Raw genomic sequence first — 27,362 nt, 5'->3', positions numbered from 1 at the left:
ATTGACTTCCAAGGTACGGCTATAAGAAGAATCTTCTCTATGCATCACTGTTCCCCACTCCACATCACGATATCATTAGAATTTTGCAGTCGGGAATATGAGGTCTTTAAGTCTTTTTAGAAATTTGAGTCTGAAAAGAATAGGGCAGGTTACATATCCCAGTAATCCAGGGCTGTGAAATATTAAATCTGTTTGGTTGGCCACCCAGAATTGCTCTCAATTATTTCTGCAAGCTGAGTTTCTTTTGGTTAGGGATGTGGAAGGAGGTGCCACCTACATCAAAATGCCCTTCAGGAGAACAGAAGTTGTTTACAGTGGCCAATGCTGCTAAGGAAATGCAGTCTGTACATGCTCAGAGACACTCCTCTATACTGAAAGTTCAGTTCCAGGAGTATGCTGGCTGGGGAATGCATACACCAATCTCTTAATGTTTCAACACTACTGAAAATAATTGTTTTCAACTCACAGACAGCAGAGGGTGCTGTATTCAAATTTAGAAAGTGAAAAAGAAACAAGGCAGAATTTATCCCTCACACCACAGGTCAGATGTTTTACTACAGCTTATCACTGATGAGCAACTTCAGTGTTTGCCTACAGATGTTGTTGGAGGGTTCTCTTAGTTGCAGCAGTTAATGTTAACATATTGCAACCTGATCCATCACAAGGAAGCCACAAAACCATGTCTCAACTGAACACCTTTACAGAATTCCGGCCTCATTAAAGCTGAGGGATTGCTAAAAGGACTCGGACCGAGAAGAGCAGTCTAAATTCACTTTGAGATTTACAAAATATGCAACTCTTCCTTTCAGATTCAAGCTAGGATAGTCCGGGCGCTCAAAGCCTGTCCAATCATGCAACTTTTTTCATCAACATCCATCAGACTTATTGAAAGATCCCCAGGCAGCTTACATTTAAAAAACATATACGTAAATACACCTTACTGTTTTTTTAAAAAATCATAAAAACTGATGACTGATAGAACCTTGAGGGGGCTAGAAACTCTCTCCTGTGTCAATGAAACCACCAGATTGTGCTTATTTCCATCGTGGCAGATCCAGGAGCAGAGGGCCTGACCCAAAGGTCTCCTTTGAAAACTGTTCTCCCCACCCCCTTGCTCACATGGGATGAGGAACCAAAGAACTGTAGAGTTGGAAGAGACCACGAGAATCATCTAGTCCAACCCCCTGCGTTACAGGAATACTTTTGCCCAACTGAACTCAAACCCATAACCCGGAGATCATGCTCTGCCAACTGAGCTATGCATGTGGAAGCCAAACACACAACACCATAAGCTGCTTTAAGAAACAACTGAGCCAACAAGCCTGCGGCAGGAATGACATTTCCTTCCTTGCCCCACATACCCAGGGAGAAAAATGGGCGGGGGGGACCCCCTCCTACTTGGGTCTGCTGCTTGACTGCAGCATGCATGTGGACCCAGAAGCAGACAGGGTTTTATTAAATTGTTGTAGTAGTAACCAAGCTGAAGATATGTGTAAATGAATTAATGGCATGTTCTCTGCCCACTTCCACTTGTCCCCTTCCGATGTTGTCTCCTTGTGCCTATTATAAGATTGGAAGCCCTTTGGGGTCGGAAGAGGAAAGTATCTCAGGGGCACCTTGCAGACTACAATCATACCTCGGGTTGAATGTGCTTCGGGTTGAGCGTGTTCGAGTTGCGCTCAGCGGCAACCCAGAAGTAACAGACGCTCAAAATGACGTCACGCGCATGCGCAGAAGCGGCAAAACACGACCAGCGCAAACATGCCGTCGCGGCTTACGTTGCGTTCAGGATGCAAACGGGGCTCCGGAACGGATCCCGTTCGCATCCCAAGGTACCACTGTAATGGTTTTATTGTGGCATCTGGTTTTGCAGACATTTGATGAAGTGAAGAAAAAGAAGAGGAGGAGTTTGGATTTGATATCCCGCTTTATCACTACCCGAAGGAGTCTCAAAGCAGCTAACAATCTCCTCTCCCTTCCTCCCCCACAACAAACACTCTGTGAGGTGAGTGGGGCTGAGAGACTTCAGAGAAGTGTGACTGGCCCAAGGTCACCCAGCAGCTGCGTGTGGAGGAGTGGGGAATCGAACCCGGTTCACCAGATTACGAGTCCACCGCTCCTAACCACTACACACACCACAATTAATGTTTAAGTGAGAGACTGCATCTGCTGGGAGAGACAGACAAAATAGAAGGCTTTAACAACCTAACTGCCCCAGTTGTGTATCTTTTGCAGAACTCTTAGTCTCTCTCACACACAAAGTTATTCAGATACACAAACAAGGCTCTGCTCTGTCTTGCTAATGTTAAGGTTCCAGGAACAAAAATTATGGCGAGAAGACAATATGGCAAAGTCAGTTAAGCCATTCCGCTATTGACGGAAGCCATGGCTTATCAAAACCTGATGTGCAAAATCAACACAATACCATAGCAACAGCCAGTATGATTGGACCACTGCATTCAAGCAGAATATTGCAGACAAATTGTGTGGCTGGATGGACAAAAGATATTCCAAACACTTAAACCTAAGTGGATTCCCCGCCAAACCAGATATATTGATACCTTTGCCAGGTAAGGTCTTCTTCGAGGAATATGTTGCGGCTGGCTTTCCTGCTGCCAACCGGAGTCCGCGGTTCCCCAGGATCCAGTACCGACACACAGTTGGCAGAGTCAGACAGAGCATTCAAGTCTTCCCCGATGGAGTTACTCTCTGCGGAGTGAGCGTAGCTTAAGGCTATCTTACGGCAGTAAGTGCAAGCTCGGAGGTCACCTGTCGATAAACAAGAAAGATTGAACAGCCTTGAACAGAAGGGAAACTAAGGATCCGAAAGAAAGTCTACTTTCTGAGATTGTTTTTCTTGCCAGGCTTTTCTACGATTTGAGATGCTGTGAGTTGAAAGGAGCTCCCTCCTCCGGGAAGAATTCACTGTACGTGAGGCTTCTTGCGCGAACAGCCACTGCTTCCAAAAAGCACTCCCCCCTGGCTCCCCATCAGGTAATTGGAAAGGAAGAAAAAGTTTCTTTGGCCTCCTCGCTCCCGTTTCAGCCTCAAAGGCTCTAACAGAAAAGGGGGGCGTGTGCTGTCTGAAAGCCTTTTACAAACAGCAAAAGAGCTTTCAAGCAGCATTGCCCTTTGAAGTCCCAACAACTGGGACTTCAAAGCACACCATCACCTGACACCATCGTGACATCACGCCCCACCCACCTGTCAAGTTTGGCCTGCCCGGAAGTGGGGTGATAACAATACTAGCCCACCAACCAGAATATTTACTGGCAGGTACTGATTCCTGTGCACAATACATAACTAAACCAGGACAAATTCCTTCCTTGATCTTAAGGAGCAGTGATTTCAACTACGGAAGCTCATTGACCCGGCTTTCCCACAGCTGTTGCCACAGATTCTTCAGTTTGGGCATAAAAATGGGGAGCAAAGCCTCCTGGTGGGACTTCTTCATGCTTAAAAGCAAGGTGGGCTGCCATCCTGGTGCAGTAACCCCAGAAACATCACAAGAAGCTATAGAACGCTATCTGTTGATGGACGGCCACCCGGATTCGGCCCCAGACACACTGATCAGATGCTTGGAGGCTGTGGCTGGATGGTTACGTGGGAGCCCTTTGAAGTTAAATCCTTCGAAGACAGAGGTCCTCTGGCTGGGACGGGACGACATGGGACTGAGGGGGCAACTCCCATCTCTTGCGGGGGTGCAATTAGTGCCAGCACCGTCCGTTAAGAGTTTGGGTGTAATCTTCGATACCTCCCTCTCCATGGAGGCGCAGATTGCAGCTATAACAAAGGCGGCATTTTTTCATCTCCGCCAAGCTAAGCAGTTGGCTCCTTACCTCTCTCACCCTGACCTAGCCACTGTGATCCATGCGACGGTCACCTCCAGACTGGATTATTGTAACTCGCTCTACGTGGGGCTGCCCTTGAGACTGACCCAGAAACTCCAGCGGGTGCAGAATGCCGCAGCGAGACTCCTTACGGGGTCTTCGCTTAGAGATCACATTCATCCGGTGCTATACCAGCTGCACTGGCTCCAACCTTTTTCGGCTGCGGCTCCAACCTGGTGGAACGCTCTGTCACAAGAGACAAGGGCCCTGCAGGACTTGACATCTTTCCGCAGGGCCTGCAAGACAGAGCTGTTCCACCAGACCTTTGGTCAGGGCGCAGCCTGACTCCCTCCTTTGGCAATCTTTATAGAACTTTAGTTTATGGTTGCCATCAATTTTGATGTTAATTAATTTTTATAATGTTTTATAATGTTGTACTGTTTTAGTGTTGTTAGCCGCCCTGAGCCCGGCTTCGGCTGGGGAGGGCAGGATATAAATAAAAAAAAAATTATTATTATTATTAGTGTGATTTTTTGAAAGAAAGGGAAGGCAGATCACAAAGGAAGGGCACATTAATGTGTGTATGCGGAAGTCTTCCTTCGCCTTATGCCACCGCACTGCTCAAGGTGTCATCGCTCATGCTGTGAAGTCAACTGCATCCCCACCAAAATAACTGCATAATGTACATTTATGAATGCAAGGGAGCAAATTCTTTCAGAGGTAGGTATAAAGCAGGGAAAGACGTGCAAACACAACTAACAGTGTCCTACCTTTAACTTTGCATGGAACTGTGAATGAAGCGGATGAAGGAGCCCATCATAGCACACTTCCCATGTGGAAAGGCTCCATGCTCAGCCCTAAAACAAAGGCAACTTTCTCCCCTCCCCTAAAAAGGCTGAGACTTTGAACGCTTCGTGCCTTACCTGTGTAACCCATGAATTTCCCAGGGATTTCCTGGTTGCAGCAGCGGCTGCAGAAAATCTGCCCGCACAGCCGGCAGTGGTGCCTGCGGCGAAAGGTGGTGAATTTCTCACTGCAATCATAGCACTCCTTGCACTGGCTGTCCGGCATCCAGTATTGCTTCAGATCACTGTCCTGGGGAGGGAATTAAGTATTTAGCCTGGTCACAACACAAGGCAACAGATTTATGTAGGATATTTCTATCTCCGAAGCTAAAACAATACCATAGGAAGTCACAAGGCTGTGGATGAGATTACATTTCCTCAGTAACTGGCTAATTAGATTTCCCAGGGCAAGTCCTTCTTAGAAACGTTGCTCGATAGCACAGTCTCTAGATTACCAAGTAAAGGTTTAAGCCCAGTAGACAATGGCAAAGCCATTCAACAAGTTCTGATCACACTCAAGCAATTCCTCCAGAGCATCCTAGCAGAAATATGTAATGTTAAAGGCATTAAGCAGAGGACTCCTCCCTCCATTCAACCGAACCTTTTAAAGGCAGCCTTCTTCTTTAATATGCAGGCATGGTTTACTCCAGCCAAAATAATTTCCAGGTGTTATCATAAAACTATACGATTTGATCCAGTAAAGGATTCCTACCATCTCAGGAAGGTAAACATTGCCTGTAAGCCCAGGGGCTTCAATTTGGCATGTGAGGCCATTTTCCTCTTAACCATGCCCACCAGTCAATCAGCTGGCATCACTTGGTGACATCGGCTGATGGGGGGGGGAGGGTTCAATCTGGCTGGTGAAGCAGAGAGCAGGACTAAGACCTCCATTCACCAGCTGATGAACAGAGAGTTTACTCCTGCTGGGTGGTGCTTCACCAGAGCATTTCCAGTGCAGGATACACTGGCAAAGCACACCCCTTCCCCCACCCCCAAGGGTTGACTCTGACAGGTGAGCGAGACCACCCACCAGTCAACTGACGTCAGATGATGGACAGGTGAGTGGCATCACCCACCTGTCCAAGTTGGTGGAAAGCTAAATATATGGACCACTAGGCCAAAAGGGTTTCTCAACCTTGTTTTAACCCCAATTTTGTAAGAATCACGTCTCATTAGGCTGAAAGCCTTAAATAAAAGCTCATTTTCATCTATATTAGTTTCATCCGGAAGTTGCCGAAATTAGTGAGGCTTAATCTTGCCTTAAGGGCTTGTGGGAACTTCTTGCAGCAGCGGGTAGTGCTGTTTCGATCTCTGTATTGACTCGAAGAACAAGACAGTCTTTGGTAAACACCAAACACGATGTGTGTTTCATAGCAGCTCCATCATATTAACACCTCTCCCTCCTCCTCAAGCGTTACCTGGCTTTTTCCTTCCATGATTTCCTTTAGACGTTTTAGAACAGTACTGAGGCTTCGAAGCTGAACAGCCGTTCGAGGATCATGACCGCCAAGGGGAGCTTCTTTTCTTCGATTGTCTGAGGACAAGAGAAATTAGTTACCATTTGAGATAGATGTTCTCTTTGTGTTGCCTATCAATGGACATCTCTTTAGAATGCAGAAGATATAACTTCAACTCTCTTAAACAGACACTGATGCAAACTTTTTACAGTAAATACTGACCAACTGGAGGAGCTTTTTCAGAGCCGAGTTGCTTCCTTGCATGAGAAACGGGCATTTTGCAATGATCCGAAAGGTATAAAATTTGGCATCCATCAAAACATGTTTCCAACATGGAAGTTCTAATAGTGCAGAATCTGAACCCACTTACTCAGAAGAAAGCCTGACTTACTTTAACAAAAAAGTAATTCCAAGAAAGCATAAGTTAGGAAAACAGCCCTCAGATTCAGCCATGTTAACGGTATGGCTGGCTTCCATGAGACCAGCAGGGATTTTTTTAAAGAAGTTCAGAAATATAGGTATCGCTTCTCGGTTTATTTTGAGTATTAGGATAAGTAACTTGAAAGAAACATATAAAAAACTTGCCTGTATTACATTCCTCAACATACACACCTTGAGGAATTAAAAACCAAATCTATGTATATGAATAAGCTTCCTTTTGTCACTTTCACTGCAACATTCATATTGAGGTATTTAGCAAAAAGTCCTCCTTACAGTATAATAGCATACACCACAAACGGAATACAGTAATAGGAGTTTTGACCGTATTGTGTTTTTATCAACATTTGGAAATTTGTTCAAAAACAAATTTATAAAGCACACATCTTAACAAATTTACTGGATAATTTTTCAGCGGTTCACTACAACCCTCCGCTTCGGCTGCATGGTAATCCATAAAAATCACAGGAATTCACTGTTAGAATTCACTGCATCAGGAGCTGCAAACAGTTACATGACCAAAGTACTAACTTGCATTCATTTTAGTAAGTCGAGCTTATTTTACATGCCCCTTTTCTATGTTTACTGAACTCAAAAGTAGCTTCACATACAACAATTTCATTCATACGAAACCCAACAGGTCAACGTTTGTGGATAGAACGCACGAAAACTACTCACCCACACTTTAAAAAGCGAAAGGTTTATACGATCTGAAGAGAAACCCACACTTTAAAAAGCTGCAATCCATTGCAAAGCAACATTTGCTAACTATAGAATAAAAGGGTGTGTACACTTTAGCAAAGTTTCTTAATATCACTATACGAAGTTTCCCATTCTAACATGCTGGAAACAGTACGCGCTCCAGATTTGCTAACTGTGCTCCTTTCAAGGCATTCCTTTTTAAACAGGTGCTTTGTAAAACCTTTTTAAAATAATAACAACATCAAGTTTCTCACCAAGCGCATCGCTCTCCATTGGACATGCATTTTAATTGGCGCTCCCTGGATGAAGAGAAACAAACATGGCTCCTTTTGTACGTACTGCTTTATATATCACTGATGTCAGCAGGAATGCTGGCAGCTCAGACCAGAAGCAATCAAGTTAACTGTTGCTGTGCAACAGCCAACCTCCCAGTTTCGGAGGGACGAGGAAACAGCTTGCCTTTGTAAGAACAGGACCTCTGAAACACTTTGCGGCTACGGGTCGTTTTCTAGCAAGTATCTAACTGCCTGGCAACACAATTCATTTCCTAAGGAAATTTGAGGCAAGGGGTTGTGGTATGGGATGGAGATGAGATGTTCTGCAATTGACCTTGACCATTTCTACCAGGTACTAAAATTCCTGTGCCACGGCTTCCAACCACAAGTGTTGGGGAAAGTCCAAGCAGATTTCAGTTTTCAGATGCATTCATGGTAGATCAAAGTGTTGACCCCAGATTTCAAATGAGGAACCATTTATCATCTATTGGAGGTGAATTTTCCCTGGCGGCAGACGACAGAACCACAAGACTGATGTAAAATACTCGAACAAGAGTTTTATTACGGCTATACAAACAACAAACACAAAGCATGTGGGTGTTCTCTTTCTGTGGGCAGTTGCCTAGTTAGCCTGGAAAACCACACCCAGAACTCATACAAAACATCCTTAAAGTTATCTGCAGCCTTTTCCTGTTTCATGACGAATGGTACCTAACATCATCTTAGGTCCACTTCAAGCAACTCCCCACATGCATAATAATAATAATAATAATAAATTTTTATTTATACCCCGCCCCTCCCAGTTCAGAAAACCGGGCTCAGGGCGGCTAACAACAAATTTAAAACACTTAATCGTAGAAGCAGCATAAAATACAGTATAAAAACATGAATAACAATAAAATTCAAAGTTCATCAATTAATTTGGCGTTAATCCTAATAAGCATTAGTCACCAGGGATAGCTGGCTGAATTATTCCTACTTGGGCCAGCAAGGAGGCCAGGGGAGAATTAGCTGTGGGGTCTCAGAGCAGGTAATCTTCATAAAAGGGGAGGGGGAGGGAAGAGAAGAGAAATAAAAGATCAGGCTGAATTCAAATTAAAGGCCAGGCCCGATGGAAGGAAGTTAAATCCTGAAGGGCCCTAGTCTCATGGGACAGAGCATTCCACCAGGTCGGAGCCATCACTGAAAAGGCCCTGGCCCTGGTGGAGGATAGTCTGACTTTCTTAGGGCCCAGGACCTCTAAACTATGGTTATTCATGGACCTTAAGGTCCTCTGCGGGGCATACCAGGAGAGGCGGTCCCGTAAGTACAAGGGCCCTAAGCCACCATGTCTGCTTATTTAGTATCTACCTTGCCTACCTACACAGGCCATTTTTTATCCCCAGGGTGATCTGCAAAACTGGCTAAGAACAAGTGCAATATAAATGTCATCAAAATATAGTTAAAAGACCACCAACGTCACAATAGCAGCATTAAGCAGGGAGCAGTATTATATCTAAAGCACTTGGTCTTTGCCTGGCACTGTGGTACATGCCAGGACGTGGGTGGCGCTGTAGTTAAAACCACTGAGCCTCTTGGGCTTGCCGATCGGAAGGTCGGCAGTTCGAATCCCTGCGACGGGGTGAACTCCCGTTGGCTCTGTCCCAGTGCCTGCCAACCTAGCAGTTTGAAAGCACGCAAGTGCAAATAGATAAACAGGTACCGCTCTTGTGGGAAGGTAAACGGCATTTCTGTGTGCTGCTCTGCTTAGTCATGCTGGTCACATGACCCGGAAAAACTGTCTGCGGACAAACGCCAGCTTCTTCGGCCTGTAAAGCGAGATGAACGACACAACCCCAGTGTTGTCTGCGACTGGACTTAACTGTCAGTGGTCCTTTACCTTTACCTTTTTTATGGTACATGCCAGGTGAACATCTCTGTAGAGAGCGTTCCACGACTGGGGTGTTATGGCACCAGCAGTGTGGTCCTCTAGGTCTGTCAACCATCTGCCTAACCTAATACGGTGCGGGAACCTGCAAGAGATTGCCCACTTAATATGCTAATCTGTGAATTGGTGTATATTGGTGTATATGAAAATAGGCAGTGCAACTGTTATGCATTAAGGTTTTTCCATATGTAGAAAACACAAGCGTGCGTTTTGGTACACACATGTAGCAGTGGTTCTTTAACACATACACACAAAAGATTGTACAAATGGAGTTGTCCTTTACAGACATGATGTAGCAGCTCAAAATCTTTGCCTCATCTTTTAGGCATGCTTTAATCAGTTTTCCCCAACCTGTTGCCCTTCAATTCTCATTACCCCTGATTATTTAGTTCATTTACAGGTTGGGAGTCCAAAACACCAGGAGGCTGAGAGAGGCCACATGCTCCAGATTTTTGTCCCTTTCCTTCTTGCTTGCATCCTCTGTATACAGAGTACCCCAAAAACATATATAAAAATGCTGAAGTATAATAAGCAAGCCTACAAATTATGATGGTGCTGGAGGAGACTCTTGAGAGTCCCATGGACTGCAAGAAGATCAAACCTATCCATTCTTTTTTTTTTTTTTTTTTTTTTGGAAAATAATATTTATTAAAGTTTTAAAAGTTACAATAAGAAAAAAGAAAAACACCATATTAAACAAAAACAAAACAGCACATCACAAAAAACCTATCCATTCTTAAGGAAATCAGCCCTGAGTGCTCACTGGAAGGACAGATCCTGAAGCTGAGTCTCCAATACTTTGGCCACCTCGTGAGAAGAGAAGACTCCCTGGAAAAGACCCTGATGTTGGGAAAGATGGAGGGCACAAGGAGAAGGGGACGACAGAGGATGAGATGGTTGGACAGTGTCTTCGAAGCTACACACGAGAGTCTGACCAAACTGCGGGAGGCAGTGGAGGACAGGAGTGCCTGGCGTGCTCTGGTCCATGGGGTCACAAAGAGTCGGACACGACTAAACAACAACAACAACAAACATGATTGTGGAGGCACTTTTAAAAACAGATTGGTTTTTTAAAAACACACAATTAAGTGATTTTTTTATGAAATAAATAAGAAAAAATAGGTCTCTCTCACACACACACACTACACAGATAAAATTTTGTCTAATTAAAATCACTTGGCCATCCATGATAAACGCTTAAGTACCAGTATCAAATTTCTGTAGCTTCCCCATTCTGATTTTCCGTTTACACAGAATACTTGTGCATGTGTAGTAATCCTGTTAATATTTAAAATGCTAACTCTGCAATTATACTTGGCGTTGAGGAGAATGGAAGCTGGGGGGGGGGGGTGGGGAGACTAGCTCAATACACTGTTGCACTTACGCAATTATTCATTATGAACTCACAGAGCATGAAGGAATGCACACTGTGCCCAAAACCAACAGTTCAGAGGCGCCAAGCCTCAAGCCTTTTTGCAATCTCTTACAAATCTGCTAAAATCAAGCATATGCATGAAAGGGTCCGTTCTGCAGTGCCCCCTGCCCCACCTCCCTACCCAACCATACAAAAAGCTTTAGTGTTAAGTAGCACAGGAATCATAACTCCTGCTTTGAACATTTCAAATCCCACCTGGGCAAATCATCTACAGCTGTAGCTCATGTACAACATGTACAAGCTTGCAAAAATCTATCATTTGCCCGATAATAAATATTGGAAATGTAAAGAGACTGAAGGCACTTTCTTTCACCTTTGGTGGACATGCCCAAGGATTAAGGCTTTCTGGGAGATGATCTATAACGAAATGAAAAAGGTATTTAAATATACCTTCCTGAAGAAACCAGAGGCCTTTCTCCTGGGCATGGTCGGCCAATTGGTGTCAAAGAAGGATAGAACTTTCTTTATGTATGCCACAACAGCAGCAAGAATACTCATTGCAAAGTACTGGAAGACACAGGATCGACCCACTCTGGAAGAATGGCAGATGAAGGTGATGGACTATATGGGATTGGCAGAAATGACTGGCAGAATCCGAGACCAGGGAGAAGAGTCGGCGGAAGAAGATTGGAAGAAATTTAAAGACTATTTACAGAAATATTGCAAAATTAATGAATGTTAGAATGATGTCGGATAGAAATTAAGTGGTTTCCAGCTGTAATGCTTTAAGAGAAATATGGAAAAAAAGGTTTAGAAATAGGTTAAAATTTATTGATAAGGATTTGCTGAACTAACAATTTGAATTGGAATACAAAAACGGGAGGTACGAGGAGGTCTGGGAAATAAGTTAATGGAAAATAAGTAATGGAAACTTTATGTGTTTTTAATTATTTTTATTTTTGTATTTTTGTTATTTTTTCTTTTTGATTTTTATTGTATTACTATTGAAAACTTTAATAAATATTCTTTTAAAAAAACAAAAACTTTTGGGTGGGCGTACGAAAAATGAACTTAATCTTTCTCCTGAAGCCAGGCCAGGATAACTACATGTCCCTAGCCTTTCTGCTAAATGTCCAGGAAGACCCTGGTGCTGATGTGATTGTGGCATGTTGCAACCTATTCACCTGTGGGTACATGAGGACATCCTCCTGGGAGGGAAACCCCTATCTACCTTAGGCTGGCTACCTGCCTGCCACAGGTAAACAGCATTTCTGTGGCTTTTCCTAAAGCTTGTTCTGAAGCAGCCAACCTTTGTCAGGCAGGCACAGGCCATCAGAAGAACTTCAGGCCAATTCCTTGGGGACAATCACCCCCCCGTTTCCCAGATTTGGACCACAGCCTGTTTCTGCACACCAAGGATAGCCATCCCTAGTGCCTTCCAAATATTTTCACACTACAACTCCCATCAGCACGAGCCAGAACAACTGTTCCCAAGCCCCTGTTATAGCTTCTCCTGTAGTTCTCTGGGCTAACCAGTAAAATTCTGTAATTAGCTAAAATTTGTGCCTTTATTGGATGGGTGGGTACAGCTGGCGAGGGAAAGGTATGCAAGGAATGGAGTCCAGGATGAATTCTCAGGAAGCTGAATGCTGACCTCAATTGGGCCCAGATACATTGGAGGCACTAGGGCTTGTAGGTGCAAACATATCTGCGGAAAGGAGTGCATTTTACACCTCTTACAGCTAGGGAGATGGGTGATGATAACCAGGTTAGGGATTCCTGCCTGGAAGCAGAAATACGGTAAGAGTCATATGGGTTTGCTGGGTGAACTGATAGGAAGAGGCGACAAAATCCATTTAGGCTTGGGCTGGAGGCTGGGAGGCAGTGAGGGCTGAAGACAGGCAAGCGGGGGGGATTTGTCTCAGAGATTTGAGAATCTAACAGAGAGCTTTCACAACTCCCTTCGCCTTTGGGGGATACTAGAAAAAAACCCACCATGAAATTGCAGGCAGAGTCTTGCAGCGAGAGATTCTTTTGCTCAGGAAGTTTGGGATCACGGGGTTAAGAAACAAAGCCAGCAAGTCTCTACCTACCACATCTAGAAATACGGAGGAGGAGGAGGAGGGAAGCTTTAGGACTGTGCTTGGCTTGGGCTTGCTGAGAACAGCTGAAGAGTTCAGAGGAGGAGATCACTGATGTTCCACCCGCCCCATGTCTGCGGCCAGCCAATAGCATGAGAACTGGTGACATGAGGTGGCCGTGCCAGTCTTCAAGTGCCACACAGGCATTTGCATAGCAGTCCAAGTATTCACAGAGAAGGGGGTGGGGAGAGATAAACCAACCAGCATCAAGCGAAGCAAACCACAGATGAGCAAAGAAATTGCAAGCTGCATCCTGGCTTGCTCAACAAGCCTAGTTAAGCTTGAATGCAGCTACTCTGCCTCTAGGCTCTTATTACAGCCAAGCATTGCACTGAAAACTTCTGCTCCCCATCACCTAGTTTGGACTGGGGGGGGGGGGGGGACCACTGTTCCTGGACTGCACCAGGATGCAGATTGGGGCTTGCACGATTGGATGGCTCCATTTAAAACAAATCTCTGCACGCTAAAATCCCTGAGCTTTGGTGTTTATCGGCTTAAGGAGACTATCAGAAGAGATCATAAAGAAAAAAGAGAAATTATATGAACAAGATAGGACGTGGAAACAGCAAGTTAAGACTGGATAGAATTATGAATTCTGTTTGGAATGATTGGGACTGATTTGGGCATTAACGCAGTAGCAAGAAGATGATTAGAATCCCCCCTTTGGATCTTGAAGTATGGGTCCCCCCAACAAAATTCAAAATTTGGCTTTGTAATTCGGAATTTATGTGATGTGATTTAATTTGATGTGATTGGCCAGTTAATAAAAATTATTTAAAAAAAATAATCCCTGAGCTTTCAGTATGCCAGAGAGGGCTATCCTCCTGCTGCCACAACATGTCAGTTTTCAGTGACCAACGGATACTTCTTGCATGGAGGAGCATCCAGTCCTGTGGACCTCCGTCTGTACTCTGAAATGGCAGAGCCCGCAAGCAGATCTCCCCCCATGTACTGAGCTTTTACAAAACTGTCTTTATGCTATAGCGCAAACCCACCCGGCTCCCACTCTGTGGAACTTCTCATTTATTTTGCACACCCCAATCCTCCTGAAGAAATTGAGCAGAGTTCTCAAGAGTTGTTCAGAGACAGATCAGGGGAATCCTACCTGAAGTATTAACAACACTGGTGCTTCAAACGCAGCAAGAGACAGACTTATTTCAGATTGTAGGGTGCCAAACCCTCGTCTCCCTGTCCCTGCATTTCACCAGTGTACAGTGGTGCCCCGCAAGACGAATGCCTCGCAAGACGGAAAACCCGCTAGACAAAAGGGTTTTCTGTTTTGGAGGTGCTTCGCAAAACGAATTTCCCTATGGGCTTGCTTCGCAAGACGAAATGTCTTGCGAGTTCCTGCGGGTTTTCCCCCCTTCCCCCCCCATTTCCTAAGCCGCTAAGCCGCTTATCAGCTGATCTGCTTATAAGCCGCTTATCAGCTGATCCGCTAAACCGCTAATAGCGCTAATCCGCTAAGCTGTCAATGGGCTTGCTTCGCAAGACAAAAAACCGCTATACGAAGAGCCTCACGGAACGGATTAATTTCGTCTTGCGAGGCACCACTGTATTCACTCCTGGCAAAAGAGGTCCCTCCACAACACACACACACACAAACACACACACACTTCAACTTTCTTGTTCATGTGTATGGGAGAGAAAAGCTTGCTTGCTGCTCTGACCTTAAAATCACTACAAGGTGGGTGATTGGTGCATATATTATATTATTATTTTGAAAAAATCACAGCAACTTTGCATCAGCTTCTGAACCAGCTTCTCCCGTTCCCAGCTTCTTGGAATGCTTGCCTGCAAGATCATCTCCAGGGGCCATTTAATGATTAAATGGGCACAAGATATTGGTCATGATATTATGTTTGCAGACTGGGAATGGTTATGGACCACAGGCATTAAATTCACGGCATGTAGTGCCTTAAAAGAGAATATAATGAAAATGATATATAGGTGGTACATGACCCCAGTCAAGCTAGCAAAGATATATCATCTGCCCAATAATAATTGTTGGAAATGCAATGAATGTGAAGGAACTTTCTATCACCTTTGGTGGACCTGCCCAAAGATTAAGGCCTACTGGGAAATGATCTATAATGAAATTAAGAAAATCCTTAAGAGGACATTCGCTAAGAAACCGGAGACTTTTCTCTTGGGCATGGTCGGCCAAATGGTACCAAAGGAAGACAGAACATTCTTCATGTACGCAACCACGGCAGCAAGAATCCTACTAGCAAAGTATTGGAAGACTCAAGAATTACCTACTCTGGAAGAATGGCAGACCAAGGTGACTGAATTTATGGGACTGGCTGAGATGACCGGCAGAATCCGTGACCAGAGGAGAGAGACGGTGGAAGAGGACTGGGGAAAATTTAAAGTATATCTTAAGAACTGTTGCAAAATTTTGGAATGCTAAGATGTCAAGGGGTATGAGATAGAGAACTATAGCCGTTAAAGTTTAAATTTTTAAAAAAAAAAAATTTAAAGAAAATTAGCTATGAATTTGAACGAAGGATTGCTAAAAATTGTTGTTTTAAAAATAAGGGTGCAGTGAAGGGGAGGTTTGGGGAAGTCGTGTTATGTGTGTTTGTATGTTTTGTTATTTTTGTTTTTTATGTTATCTTTTATGTTTGTGAAAATTAATAAAAAAACTTTTTTTAAAAAAAACACAAGATCATCTCCAGGGGTTTTCCCAAGAAGACCAGCACTGAAGGTCTCCAGAGAGTGCTTTATTAAAGAAGTGAAGAGGTTATTTAAGGTCAATGATTTTAGAGGAAGAACAATAGGCAAAACCTCTCATGACCATCCACACACAATTCCGCCCCCAAAGGTCACATATTATTTACTTTCGCTGATCCCTCACATGGGTGGATTTTTTAAAAGCAAGCAGAAATATCGGCATGACACTAATAAGGCTGGGAAACCTAGGGCTGGGGGTGAGGAATCCATTTTAACCAGATTTATACACAGAACTTGACTGTCCAAACCTGACTGAGCTCTGCTTGCATTAGACTTCCCCTTGTATCGAGCGCCTGCTTGTGTCTAAGCCACTCGTGTGTCATCGGGGGTTTTTAAAAGCCCAACTAATTATATGAAAATTATATGCAAAATACACCCACTCCGTATTATAGATATAAGAGAGTCAAGCCGCACGCTGTGCTATTCTCGCAATGCAGTTTAATATTAATACATTTGTTTTTTATACAGTTATATGCACTATTGAACATTATCTGTCCATGTGCTGTTTACTTTAGAAATCCTGGAGTGTAAAAAGGTAAAGGTAAAGGGGCCCCTGACCATTAGGTCCAGTCGTGACCGACTCTGGGGTTGCAGCGCTCTTCTCGCTTTATTGGCCGAGGGAGCCGGCATACAGCTTCCAGGTCATTTGGCCAGCATGACTAAGCCGCTTCTGGCGAACCAGAGCAGTGCACGGAAACGCCGTTTACCTTCCTGCCGGAGCGGTACCTATTTATCTACTTTAACTTTGACATGCTTTTGAACTGCTAGGTTGGCAGGAGCAGGGACCGAGCAATGGGAGCTCACCCCGACTTAGGGATTCGAACCGCTGACCTTCTGATCAGCAAGTCCTAGGTTCTGTGGTTTAACCCACAGCGCCACCTGCGTCCCCTGGAGTGTACATGTGTATAATTTATGTGAACAGTAACACAGCAATTGCTCATGTTTTTAGTGAAACAGGGGGACAAGGGGACAACTTCCACCTCATAGAGATTAAGGATTGAAACAGTAATTAAGGCGGGGAGAGAGAACTGCATGCATAAACTTGACATCAAGATTTCTAGAAAACTCCACCACTATCTGTGGCCGATCCGTTACGTGTTCTCTGGTCTCCAATTGTATGGGACTTTGTACACCAATATGTGCAACATGAATGTTATCTAGAGGCTAACTGGCAGCCGGTGCAATTTTCTCAGCGGTGACCTACTATGGCAGTGACAGTCTGCGCCAGGGAGCAGTTGAGAGGCTGCATTTTCTACTAGCTGCACCTTCCAGGTCAGCCGCAAGGACAGCATTGCAATCCATTCTGGGGGGTGCCAGCAAATAGAGAACAGTGGTCTGATGCAGAAACAGTCCCAGCTGTCTTGCCAACCAAAGCTGGCAAAAGGCACTCCTAGCCAATGGGGTCACCTGGCCCTTTAGCAACACAGATGGATGCAGGAGTGGCCCCAGAATCTTGGCCCTTGCTGCCCCTTTGAGAATAAGGATCGAGTGCAATAGTGTTAAGCGCTTCTTGTGCTCCTTGCACTTGAACATCTAAAGTCTGCCAAAGTAGCTGTAGCCTATGCAAATGCATCTTGTATTAAAGCGAAGTCTCAGAAGGCTTAAAATAACTTCCCCCTTATTGCTTTCTCTGTTCTGGAATCAGAGAAACCTGGTCTATGTATGCAGAATGATCTTCTTCATTATTTCCTACTGGGGTTAAGCAATTTTTATCCAAGACAGGCTAATGTTGATCTCTGTAAACGCTATCGGAGACAAGGGAAAGAAACCAGCACATCCAATTGACATGAGTGCCCCCTGGAGGCCATCTGTCACAAGAGAAGCACACCCTGATTCTGCTCTTCAATATTTTTCAGCTTCAGTTATAAGTCTAGGCCTGATGATCTGAAATGCTGGAAAAGCTAACAACTCCAGCTTTCTGTGGCTAAGTTAAACAAAAACTAACGGCCTGATATTTTTTGTACTGAGTTTAACTGGCTTCCCGTTGCTACTAGGATCAGGAAAGCAGGATTTAACCCTGTCCCACATCAACCATTTCCCCAATGTAAATGCTCTCCCAGGGGATATTTGCTTTGCGGGGGGGGGGGGGGGAGGTGCTTGTATTCCTCTTTCCAGAGCAAAGAGCAACTTATTGCCCGGGGGGGGGGGCATTCTATAACAGGAAATGGCGTAAGACCAGGATTAAATGGCCCCATGCTATTGCCCCAAACAAATGAACACGCACTACTCTACTCCTGTGGAACCATCTGATTCAACAGAAGGCAGAGCGTTAATCACAAACCTCTCAGTGTAACATGTAGTTTTGGCTCAGCTCTCAAGTCTCTCCCTGAAAACGAAGCCCATGGTGGAAATCCGGATTCCTAACAGAACAGAGGGCATTTCACTTCAAATAACTGTTTGGACTTTTAGGCACAGCTGAAATCTAATCTACTTAAGTCACGGCCCTGTTATGTGACCTTGGAATGCCAGCTGAATCTTGTACACCAGGGTTTTGTTCACATCTACTGGAGGCAGCAACAAGGAATGGGGAATCTGCATGCCCACATCAGGGCTTCAGGACTGCGCATAGGAGCCAGCGATTTATGTATCATTTGCTAACACCTTTAAGTGTTCATGGCCCCAGACTCAAATTGCACCATCCCCCACTCTGCAGATCATTGGAAGATATCGTTTTCAAAAACCACGTTTTCACTGCTTCGAAACATAATAAGGTGGAAAAATGCAGGTCTTCATGTGTTCTTCTGGCTTTACACCAAGTATGGAAAAGAGGTCTGGAAAGTAGGACTTTTCAGTGGGCACAAAGGTAAGCAAGTCACCATGGACAGACATTCATCCATCTACTCTCACATACGTGCTTCCCTCCTGTTTTCCACATTCCCAATGAAAAGGATGGCATTAGAAATCCCACGTAGGGTAACAAAATAAAGCAGCAGGAAACACATGCAGGTTTTCCTTCTTGCTTAGATGAATTAAACAAAAAACAAAAAAACCCAAACACACACACAGAGACACACACACAGAGAGAAAAACTGAGTTTTCACATTGCCAAATCTAGGAGTGTGTAGTTTTTTTAAAGCAAGAACAGTGTTAGAAGATTGCTTGGAAGCATCTCTTGAGCTGAATGGGGCTTGGAAAATGCCAAAGCCCTATAAAGCACAGACCACCTCTTTTCAAACTCTGATCTCTTACCTAAAGACGCTGAAGATCTTCTCTGCAACTCCCCAGAGGGCTGGGGTTTTTTGTAAGGTACAGGTGACGACCTTAGCGACCGCGACCTCAAAGTATGTTGCGGACTTGACCAGCTTGCATTCAGCGTCTGTTGATCACCCTGTCCTGTCTCTGCTCTCTCCACGGAGGAAGCAAGACGACCATCGTCTAGAAAGAGGAAGTGTTAATCTAATCAATGTTGAGATATGTGAACTGGAAAACTACCTTTTTATATTATTCTCAAATAAATCAGACACTAGCATTTGTTCACACATAAGCCCATGACTTATGAACCTGGGAAAGATCGTCCCACCTGGTGAATAGGTGTGTGTACAAAATATACGCAAAGCAGAAATGTCGTTATTTTACAGCCTCTTCTCTAGTATACCAGTGTTTACCAGATTTCTCATAAATCTCTCTAGAACCACAGTTCCCACACTGAGTCATAGTGAAAGACTTAGATCTAAAGAAATAACTCTTTGGCAGCCCAATCATCTGCATTCCCCACCTCCCGAAATAAGTCCCACTGGGCTTACCTCTTTAAAAACTTATCATAGGACAGCAGCCTGTTATCTATTGACAGCACAAACAGTGCTTAGGCTGCCAGCGTTCACCTACAACTCTTATTAGCAAAAGAGAGAAGAAAATCAGGACCAAACCTTATTTATGGTTCTTCAAAGACAGTTCCAAGGAAACAGTCCCCTCACTCTGCTCCCAACAATTACCACCGTCCATCACTTTAAGTAACAGGGGAAAGGAATCGTGGAACTACAAACTGCATCTAGCAAGAGCAGTAGGTCTGCACCCTGCCTCTCATAACTGCTAGTACCAAACCCCAGTTTCAGAGCTAAACCTCCAGCAGGTGCAAAGACACATCAGACCTTCCAGCAGGAAGTTCCAGGCCAATGGCATTCTAGGCAGCTTATAGCTAGAAATTCAGGTGTTGGGGGATCGCAACCCACAAGTTACGAAGCAATGAGGAACTAGTTCTTGGCTTCAGTACCTCCCAGTTCCTTTGGTCTGGGAGGCCCTCCTTCTTTGGCCACGTGTTTCTCATGCCTACAAGAATTAGCATCACAACCTGGAAGCTTACTGTTGACTGGGGCTGGTCATACTTGGAGGAAAAAGCACAACATATGACTCACTTTATTAAACAAAAAATTAGGACAGGGAGAATTCCTTTTGCATTGTCAGGCGAGACCAGGTCTCTTAACCAAAGGAGATGTTCATCCGCTACCTTCCCAAACCATGATTCTTTTCATCCACCAATACTCTCAAAAAGGATGAGCTACTTCACCTACTTCTTCAAGTTACTCCACTTTTAATCTTATTTTGGGTTCCATTGAACCTCCTTATTCCAGTCTAGAAATAGAAAAAACTTTTCTCTTTAGAACAGCACTGGCTGAGCGAAATAACCAACACAGTTTAGAAATCAGGGGAATGAGGAAAGAGGTGACAAGGAGAAGCTCTAGCTAAAGTTAAACAGAGATTCCAGCTCCACAGTCAATCACTGGGGGGTCCGACATTTGAGGAGGCAAAAAAAGGCAGTGTGGAGTACCTTTGGGTGAAAATCCCCCAAAGTTGAACAAATTGTGAGTGCAACATACACTTGATTATAGAATACTTCATGAGTGAACCTCAACTTGAATCTGAAAAGGTCCAGGCTACACATGAGTGTTGTTTTTTAAACAAAACACAGTTGATGAGTTTTCGTAGATCAGCCAGAGTCATAAGAGTTATGTCTTCTGCCTGAGGACTTAAAGCAAGACACAAGGGCACCCCTGACTGTCAGGTCTTACTTTAGTGACATGCTCATTTCTCTCCTGAAGAGATATAGTAGATATAGTAGAACAGACACTTGTTCGACTCAAGAAAAGATATGCTGACTGAATGGTACCCATTAACTCACAATGGATGATTAACGACACAGTTACAGGCATTGTTTGTATTAGATATGGCACAGGGACTGGAGATCAACTAGGCAATTACAACCTCGTGCCTGGGATCAATGTCATCTGCCACCATAGGGGCTCTTAATGGTCTACCACAATGACACAGCCATTGCTCAGAGCAAACATAGTCTTGGGGCATGATCAGAGTTCCAACGCTCTGAGTAACATGGGGACCTATATTTGTGCACCCAGACCTGCACGTGCAAGCCAGACACTGGATACGATTATCCACTTTGGCAAACAAGTCACCCACTTTGGCTTGAATGCTTGGAGGTAGAGGGCAGGGGCAGTGGGAACAAGATCAATCCATCCTAGAACACACTCATTTCACAAAATGGGCATCTGCACAAGGCTGGTTACAACAACCAAGTGCAGTCCATGCTACATTGCACTAAAATGACTGCATTGCACTTAATACTAGGGTTGTGTGTGCAAGCCTCAAGCTCTTGGGCTCTCCCTCCTCCTCCTCTGGTGCTGCTGTGAAGAGACTGGAAGCTTTCACTCAATTTTTGTCTAACCACAGTTTCGTGTTTCAATAAACCAGTTAGTTTAGTGTTACATGTTAATAAGCCCAATGGCATGTGGTTTTTGCATGCTTTGAGTAGGCTGTTCCCACTTTTGGCAGCAAGTCTTCACTCATAACTATTAATCAATCAACGTACAGTCATGGAAGGAGGTTAGTACTTACCTCTACTGAAACGAAAGAGATTCACGAAAGAACTATAGGCAGATTTAAATGGCGGTTCATCCTGGTCAGGAGTCAAAGGTTTGAAGTGCGTAAGGTGAGACGGGCTGCCAGGAGAGTAGGGCAGGTCGTTCAGAGTGTCCAACGTTGGAGATGCTTTGTCATCTGTGGCCATTTCATGGATCCTAAGAAAATTGAAGGTGCACATGGAATGCCCCAATGAAACATAAGCCACTGCATGTTACCGTCCTGCTGCTTAAGAATTCTGCTTTTCACAGTTTATTCTGATGACTTTTATATTAGTTAAAGTGTCCCCTGGTGTGGTAACACTGAAAGGGTGGGATATAAATTCCAAACAAGATCCAGTTTAGGAGGAGGAACAGGTAGTCGCTTAGAACAGGCATCAAATATGATGCAGTCAGAAGTGAATTCAGAAATAGGGAAGAAATTGGAACAGAGTAGCTAAACAATTATTCACTTTTGAAAAAGCACATTCCTGACTTTAGAGGAAGTACTAAAACCAGATGATTCAGAAGAAAAGTAAGGCTCTGTCTCATAGCAATAAGGAAGTGAAGTTTGTCCATTATTTGAACAACATAGTAAAACTGTCCAGAAAAACCAGTTTGTGTTTCAAGTTGGGCGCAAATTAGACACAGTGGCAGTAGGCCTGATCCTGATTAATTCAGACCATAGAGCCCAGTTGCTGACAAAAGAGAACTGTAGCTTAAGTTAGCAAGGATTGATCTATCAATCTGAGTTACCTTAGGCTATAGTCTCCTGTTACAGAACGGCCAGCCAGATCCAGAACTCCCCTTCACTCTGTGCACCACTGTCAGAAAGGTGGGGCTGCACACCTGTCTATCACTTGATACCATGTGATGCCATGCAACTCACCTTTAAACCTGAGGCTTGCAAATGAAGACTCAGGAGTGCATTGCAAGTGCACTCTCAGTTCTGTCCCTTCCTCCTTCACAGCTCCATCGTGACTTCAAGCCGCAGTTGCAAAGGAAGATTCTTCCCAGAAGACAGAAAAGGGCACCAAATTCGAAACGCACTGAATTCTACCAGTGGCTAGAAGGGAAGAATACAGAGCATATGTCAGAGTGTGCTCCCAAGTCTTCCTGTTTGGTTTACCTGGTCCATGCCCAACATTGTATTAGGGATTGACAGGTTTGGTGCCACAGACCAAATGGGGAGACTTGGCGGGCACTATCAGTTCTGCAGGCTGCTCACCGCTGTTTTAGAGCAAAGGAGGCATGCAGAAGAAAACACCCCCAGGTCCTCTCTTTCAATGTTTTTCACACATGTGAGTTCCTTTGGGTACAAAAACTCAGCTGAAGGAAAAAGCACCTGGGGGAAACTGTGAGGAGTTAAGGCATAACAAGTTAAGAGCCTCGGACAGAAGATCACCAGGTTGATGGACTATTTGGAATTGATGAATGACTGGCAGTATCCGAGACCAGGGAGAAGAGATGGTGGAAGAAGATTGGAAAAAGTTTTAAAGTTTATTTTCAGAAATAGAAATATTGTAAAATTACTGAGTGTTAGAAAAATGTTGGAATGAAATCTTATGGCTTTAGTTGAAATGTTATAAGGAGTTAAGCATAAATAAGCATTATAGTATCAATGGAAAATAAGGGTAAAAATAAGTTAAGATATTTATATGACAGAAAATAGAGAAAGATGGAAAGGAATTGCTGAAACAATTAATAGAAGTGGAATACAAAAAGGGAGGTGAGAGGAGGTCGATGAAACAAGGGTATGAAAGACAGACTACTGAAATGGTATAATGTATGTTTTTAAATTGTTTTTGTTTTGTTTTGTTTAGGTTAATGTTGTGTTTTGTACTGTTTATATATTGTATTGTATTGTTTTTTTCCTTTTCTTGTTGTTTTTTTCTTTTTGTCTTTTTTCTTCTCTTTCCTTTTTGTAAGATTTAAAAGTAATAAATATTATTAAAAAGAAAAAAGAAAAAAGAGGAGTTAAGGCATAACTTGGGAAGGGTTCAGCTTCCCACATGCACATACATACATCTTTTGCTCCAAAAAAAAGTCTCCCCCCCCTCCACTTTGGACATGGTGTGAGTTCTTTTCCTTAACTATGCCTCAAATGGTGGAATTATTTATTATAGAAGTTTAGTTGCTTATGGTGAAATAGTTATGAACTACCTTTCTGGGTACTCTTTCAACGTGGCATTTTAAAAGTGCTAATACAATTATCAATAATACAGAAGACAGAAACTACTGCAATCCCTCCACAATTAATTAATTAATTATCCGGTATAATAAACAGCTAAAAACCAAGCAAGCATCTCAGCCAAGAATGCCGCTTGTATGCATAGGCCCATCTGAAACAGACAGGTCTTCAAAGCCTCCTGAAAGTACCCACATACTTTGCAGTGGCCAGAAGCACCAAGAGATATGTGGACGTTCCTCCTGGAACTTTTGAATAAGCTATTTGAGAGGTGGGCTATGAGGGCTTCCCCTGAAAGGCAGCATGTATATACCTCAAATAAATCTAAATAATCCTCTTAAGAGAGCCTATATAAATCTCTCTAAAGTTCGGATACACACATAAAAGGGAAGTTCTGCAAGCTACAAGATGGTAAAGTTTCAAGCTCTCTTTAGACAAAGACAAGGGGTCGGCTCCTCTAACACCTGCCCCACCCCCAAGAAAAACCCAGCACACAAGTTGTCTGTGAAGTTGTGCTGCTCCTTTATGTGCCCAGGAACAGAGGATGGAACAGAGGCACAAGTCCTCACTCAGCCTGCCAGAGCAGGGAACTCTGATCCAAGTTTCCTCCCCCTGCCTTCCACTATCTTCAGGAATTGGGGAAGTTGAGCAGGATCAGTTCCTCATCCCTTCAAGTGCCCTCACCGCCAAGCGGTCAGGCTGTGTAACAGCTCACAGGATAGCAGCCCTTGCAGCATTCTGTCAGCTGCTGACACTCACAGAAAAGGGAAGGGGGAAGGAAAAGAGAAACAGGGAGAAGCAGGGTCAGGCACAAGGAGGTCGGAAGAAGATGTGAGTGCACAGAAGAGCACACAAGTGCAGGTTGGGGGAAGACAGGTGGGGCAGCTGCAACAAATTCCTCATTTGTTTTCCTATTCAACCGAATATTCCTATACAATATTGGGAACAGCTATGGCTTAACTCACCATCAGGCTTAGCTGACAAGACAGCCATCCGCAAAACAAAACAAAACAAAACAAAACAAAACAAAACACCTAAATATGGAGCAACCACCAACACATTTTACATCACAATTTCCATTGTTACTGTTATAAGCACGTTGTTTTCCCCGATAGAGGATGACAGGGCAAACTGGATCACTTAGTCAGAAGTGACTTCTGCATTAGTAAACTGCAGATGAACCAGAGTCCTACCAAACTCGTGCAAACTCTAGAACTGTTTTGTGCTGTGTGATCTCTTCCCGAAACACCAGTATAGCTTCCTTTCACCATAATTCTAGAGCAGGCCCAGAACAATTTCATCAAGCGAGGCAGCGTAGGACTGCTAGTGCAAGGTCGGAAATTCATGTGCCAGCTAGCATAGGTCAGGAAAACATAGCTAAGTGTAAAAAGGTAAAGGTAAAGGGACCCCTGACCGTTAATTCCAGTTGCAGATGACTGGGATTGCGGCACTCAGCTCACTTTATTGGCCGAGGGAGCCAGCGTTTGTCCGCAGACAGCTTCCAGGTCATGTGGCCAGCATGACAAAGCCGTTTCTAGTGAACCAGAGCAGCGCATGGAAACGCCATTTACCTTCCCGCTGGAGCGGTACCTATTTATCTACTTGCACTTTGACGTGCTTTCGAACTGCTAGGTTGGCAGGAGCAGGGACCGATCAACGGGAGCTCACCCCATTGCGGGGATTCGAACCACCAACCTTCTGATCGGCAAGCCCTAGGCTCAGTGGTTTAGACCACAGCGCCACCCGTGTTCAATAGTTAAGTGTAGCATGGGAATATTCTGTTCTGCCCAAAAGACTCTAAGGAAAGAAACAGAACAAAGCTATCCATGCAAAACTGGGGTCAGTTTTGGCCATTTAAGATGCATACAGCTGCAGCCCCAAAACATAGCTTTGCAATAAGTTTTACAACAGGTTATGAATAGGAGAGCTTAACTCGTGGGCCGGCATTATGCTCAACATCTCTCAGCCCTGCTCCAAATCAGTGACTGCTGTCATGGGAATGGGAGGGAAACTACAGAATGTAATGATTTCAGGACAAGTGAGATCTTGGAGGGGCCAGAAACTCCATTTTTCTTATATTGTGAAGTTACACCCTTAAGAAGGTATCAGTCTGACCCCACTCACTGGGAATAATCATTTGAATGCCACTTCTTAAAAGTCAGCCCAACGAAGCCTTGCAATTATTAATTATTATTAATTACTTGCCCTTCACACTTAAGGTACCAGGGAAGGTTATACAAGAATTAAAACACAATATTAATAACTGCTTAAAACAACTACAATCACAGAAATAAAATTAGTCTTAAAAATATACATGTCAAGCATCAAAAGCCAGAGTATTAAATAAATACTAGCCCATGTTTTAATACACACCGTTTAGCCTGGAGAAGAGGAGGTTAAGGGGTGATATGATAGCCATGTTCAAATATATAAAAGGATGTCACATAGAGGAGGGAGAAAGGTTGTTTTCTGCTGCTCCAGAGAAGCGGACACGGAGCAATGGATCCAAACTACAAGAAAGAAGATTCCACCTAAACATTAGGAAGAACCTCCTGACAGTAAGAGCTGTTTGACAGTGGAATTTGCTGCCAAGGAGTGTGGTGGAGTCGCCTTCTTTGGAGGTCTTTAAGCAGAGGCTTGACAACCATATGTCAGGAGTGCTCTGATGGTGTTTCCTGCTTGGCAGGGGGTTGGACTCGATGGCCCTTGTGGTCTCTTCCAACTCTATGATTCTATGATTCTATAATTCAGTCCTACATTTAAGAACTAGCTTGTTAGCCATAGGTAACAAGTAACTTCATGTGACAAGCAAGACGGTTGGCAGAGGAGGGATGGAATGCTTCATCCTTCATCCTTCCTCTGCGTCCAGCACAGAAACCAACTGTTTAGAAATCTGCCTTAACAAGAATAGGTTGACATTTAAACCCCAGGAAAAGAAAGGTGTAGGTTGACATTTGATTACGGGGGCGGGGGGGGGGCAATGGCGACTACAGTGGTACCTCTGGTTACATACGCTTCAGATTAAACACTCTGCTAACCCAGAAATAGTGCTTCAGGTTAAGAACTTTGATTCAGGATAAGAACAGAAATCGTGCTCCGGCTGCGCGGCGGCGGCAGGAGGCCCCATTAGCTAAAGTGGTGCTTCAGGTTAAGAACAGTTTCAGGTTAAGAACAGACCTCCGGAACGAATTAAGTACTTAACACGAGATACCACTGTATTTCAGAAAGTAGAAAATGGCATTCTTATCCGTGATCTTTGCCACTGGTGCTCTGTTAAGCTGTTATGCAGATGTGGAAGTTTCAGCAAATGCAGGTCATCATAAAGACGTTATATGACAATTAAGTAAATTGCAGAGAGACCCCTGTTAAAAGTTAAGTGTTAATCTCTCATAACTCTCAATAATAGCTTATCAAAGCTGAAAGGATTAATGAGATTTATGGCTGCTCTTGTCAATAGTTCAAAAATGCAAGCTTCAAGCATTCAATTAAACTGCAGTAACTGCTTTACCAGGAATGAAAAAGTATGTGCACTGCTCAAGCAAGGGGAGAAGGGGATTCCATTTTTGTCTGGATTTTAATTTAATTCTTAGTTTAATTCA

At 43.9% G+C, this 27,362-nt stretch overlaps 1 protein-coding gene and 1 long non-coding RNA gene across 10 annotated transcripts in view; one reads left to right on the top strand and one right to left on the bottom strand.

Moving 5' to 3' along the window:
* LOC310833677 overlaps nt 1-27,362 on the top strand; it is a 244,055-nt gene that overhangs the window by 11,184 nt on the left and 205,509 nt on the right. The window lies entirely within an intron of this gene.
* Nucleotides 1-27,362, bottom strand: part of PIKFYVE (phosphoinositide kinase, FYVE-type zinc finger containing) — a 97,347-nt gene that overhangs the window by 68,021 nt on the left and 1,964 nt on the right. For all 8 annotated transcript variants that reach the window (XM_083702959.1, XM_083702961.1, XM_083702963.1 and 5 more), the window contains 6 exons: nt 22,465-22,641; nt 21,574-21,755; nt 18,916-19,101; nt 6,094-6,209; nt 4,754-4,925; nt 2,562-2,769 (listed from right to left, as the gene is read on the bottom strand). In XM_083702959.1, coding sequence (XP_083559085.1) covers nt 2,562-2,769; nt 4,754-4,925; nt 6,094-6,209; nt 18,916-19,101; nt 21,574-21,745 — 854 coding nt within the window. In that variant the 5' untranslated portion in view covers nt 21,746-21,755; nt 22,465-22,641. The remainder of the gene's footprint in view (nt 1-2,561; nt 2,770-4,753; nt 4,926-6,093; nt 6,210-18,915; nt 19,102-21,573; nt 21,756-22,464; nt 22,642-27,362) is intronic.

The sequence above is a fragment of the Podarcis gaigeae genome (assembly GCF_964106915.1).
Source record: "Podarcis gaigeae genome assembly, chromosome: 1".
Taxonomy (NCBI): domain Eukaryota; kingdom Metazoa; phylum Chordata; class Lepidosauria; order Squamata; family Lacertidae; genus Podarcis; species Podarcis gaigeae.
Note: the sequence above shows the minus strand (reverse complement) of the source record. Positions and strands in the feature narration are given on the sequence as shown.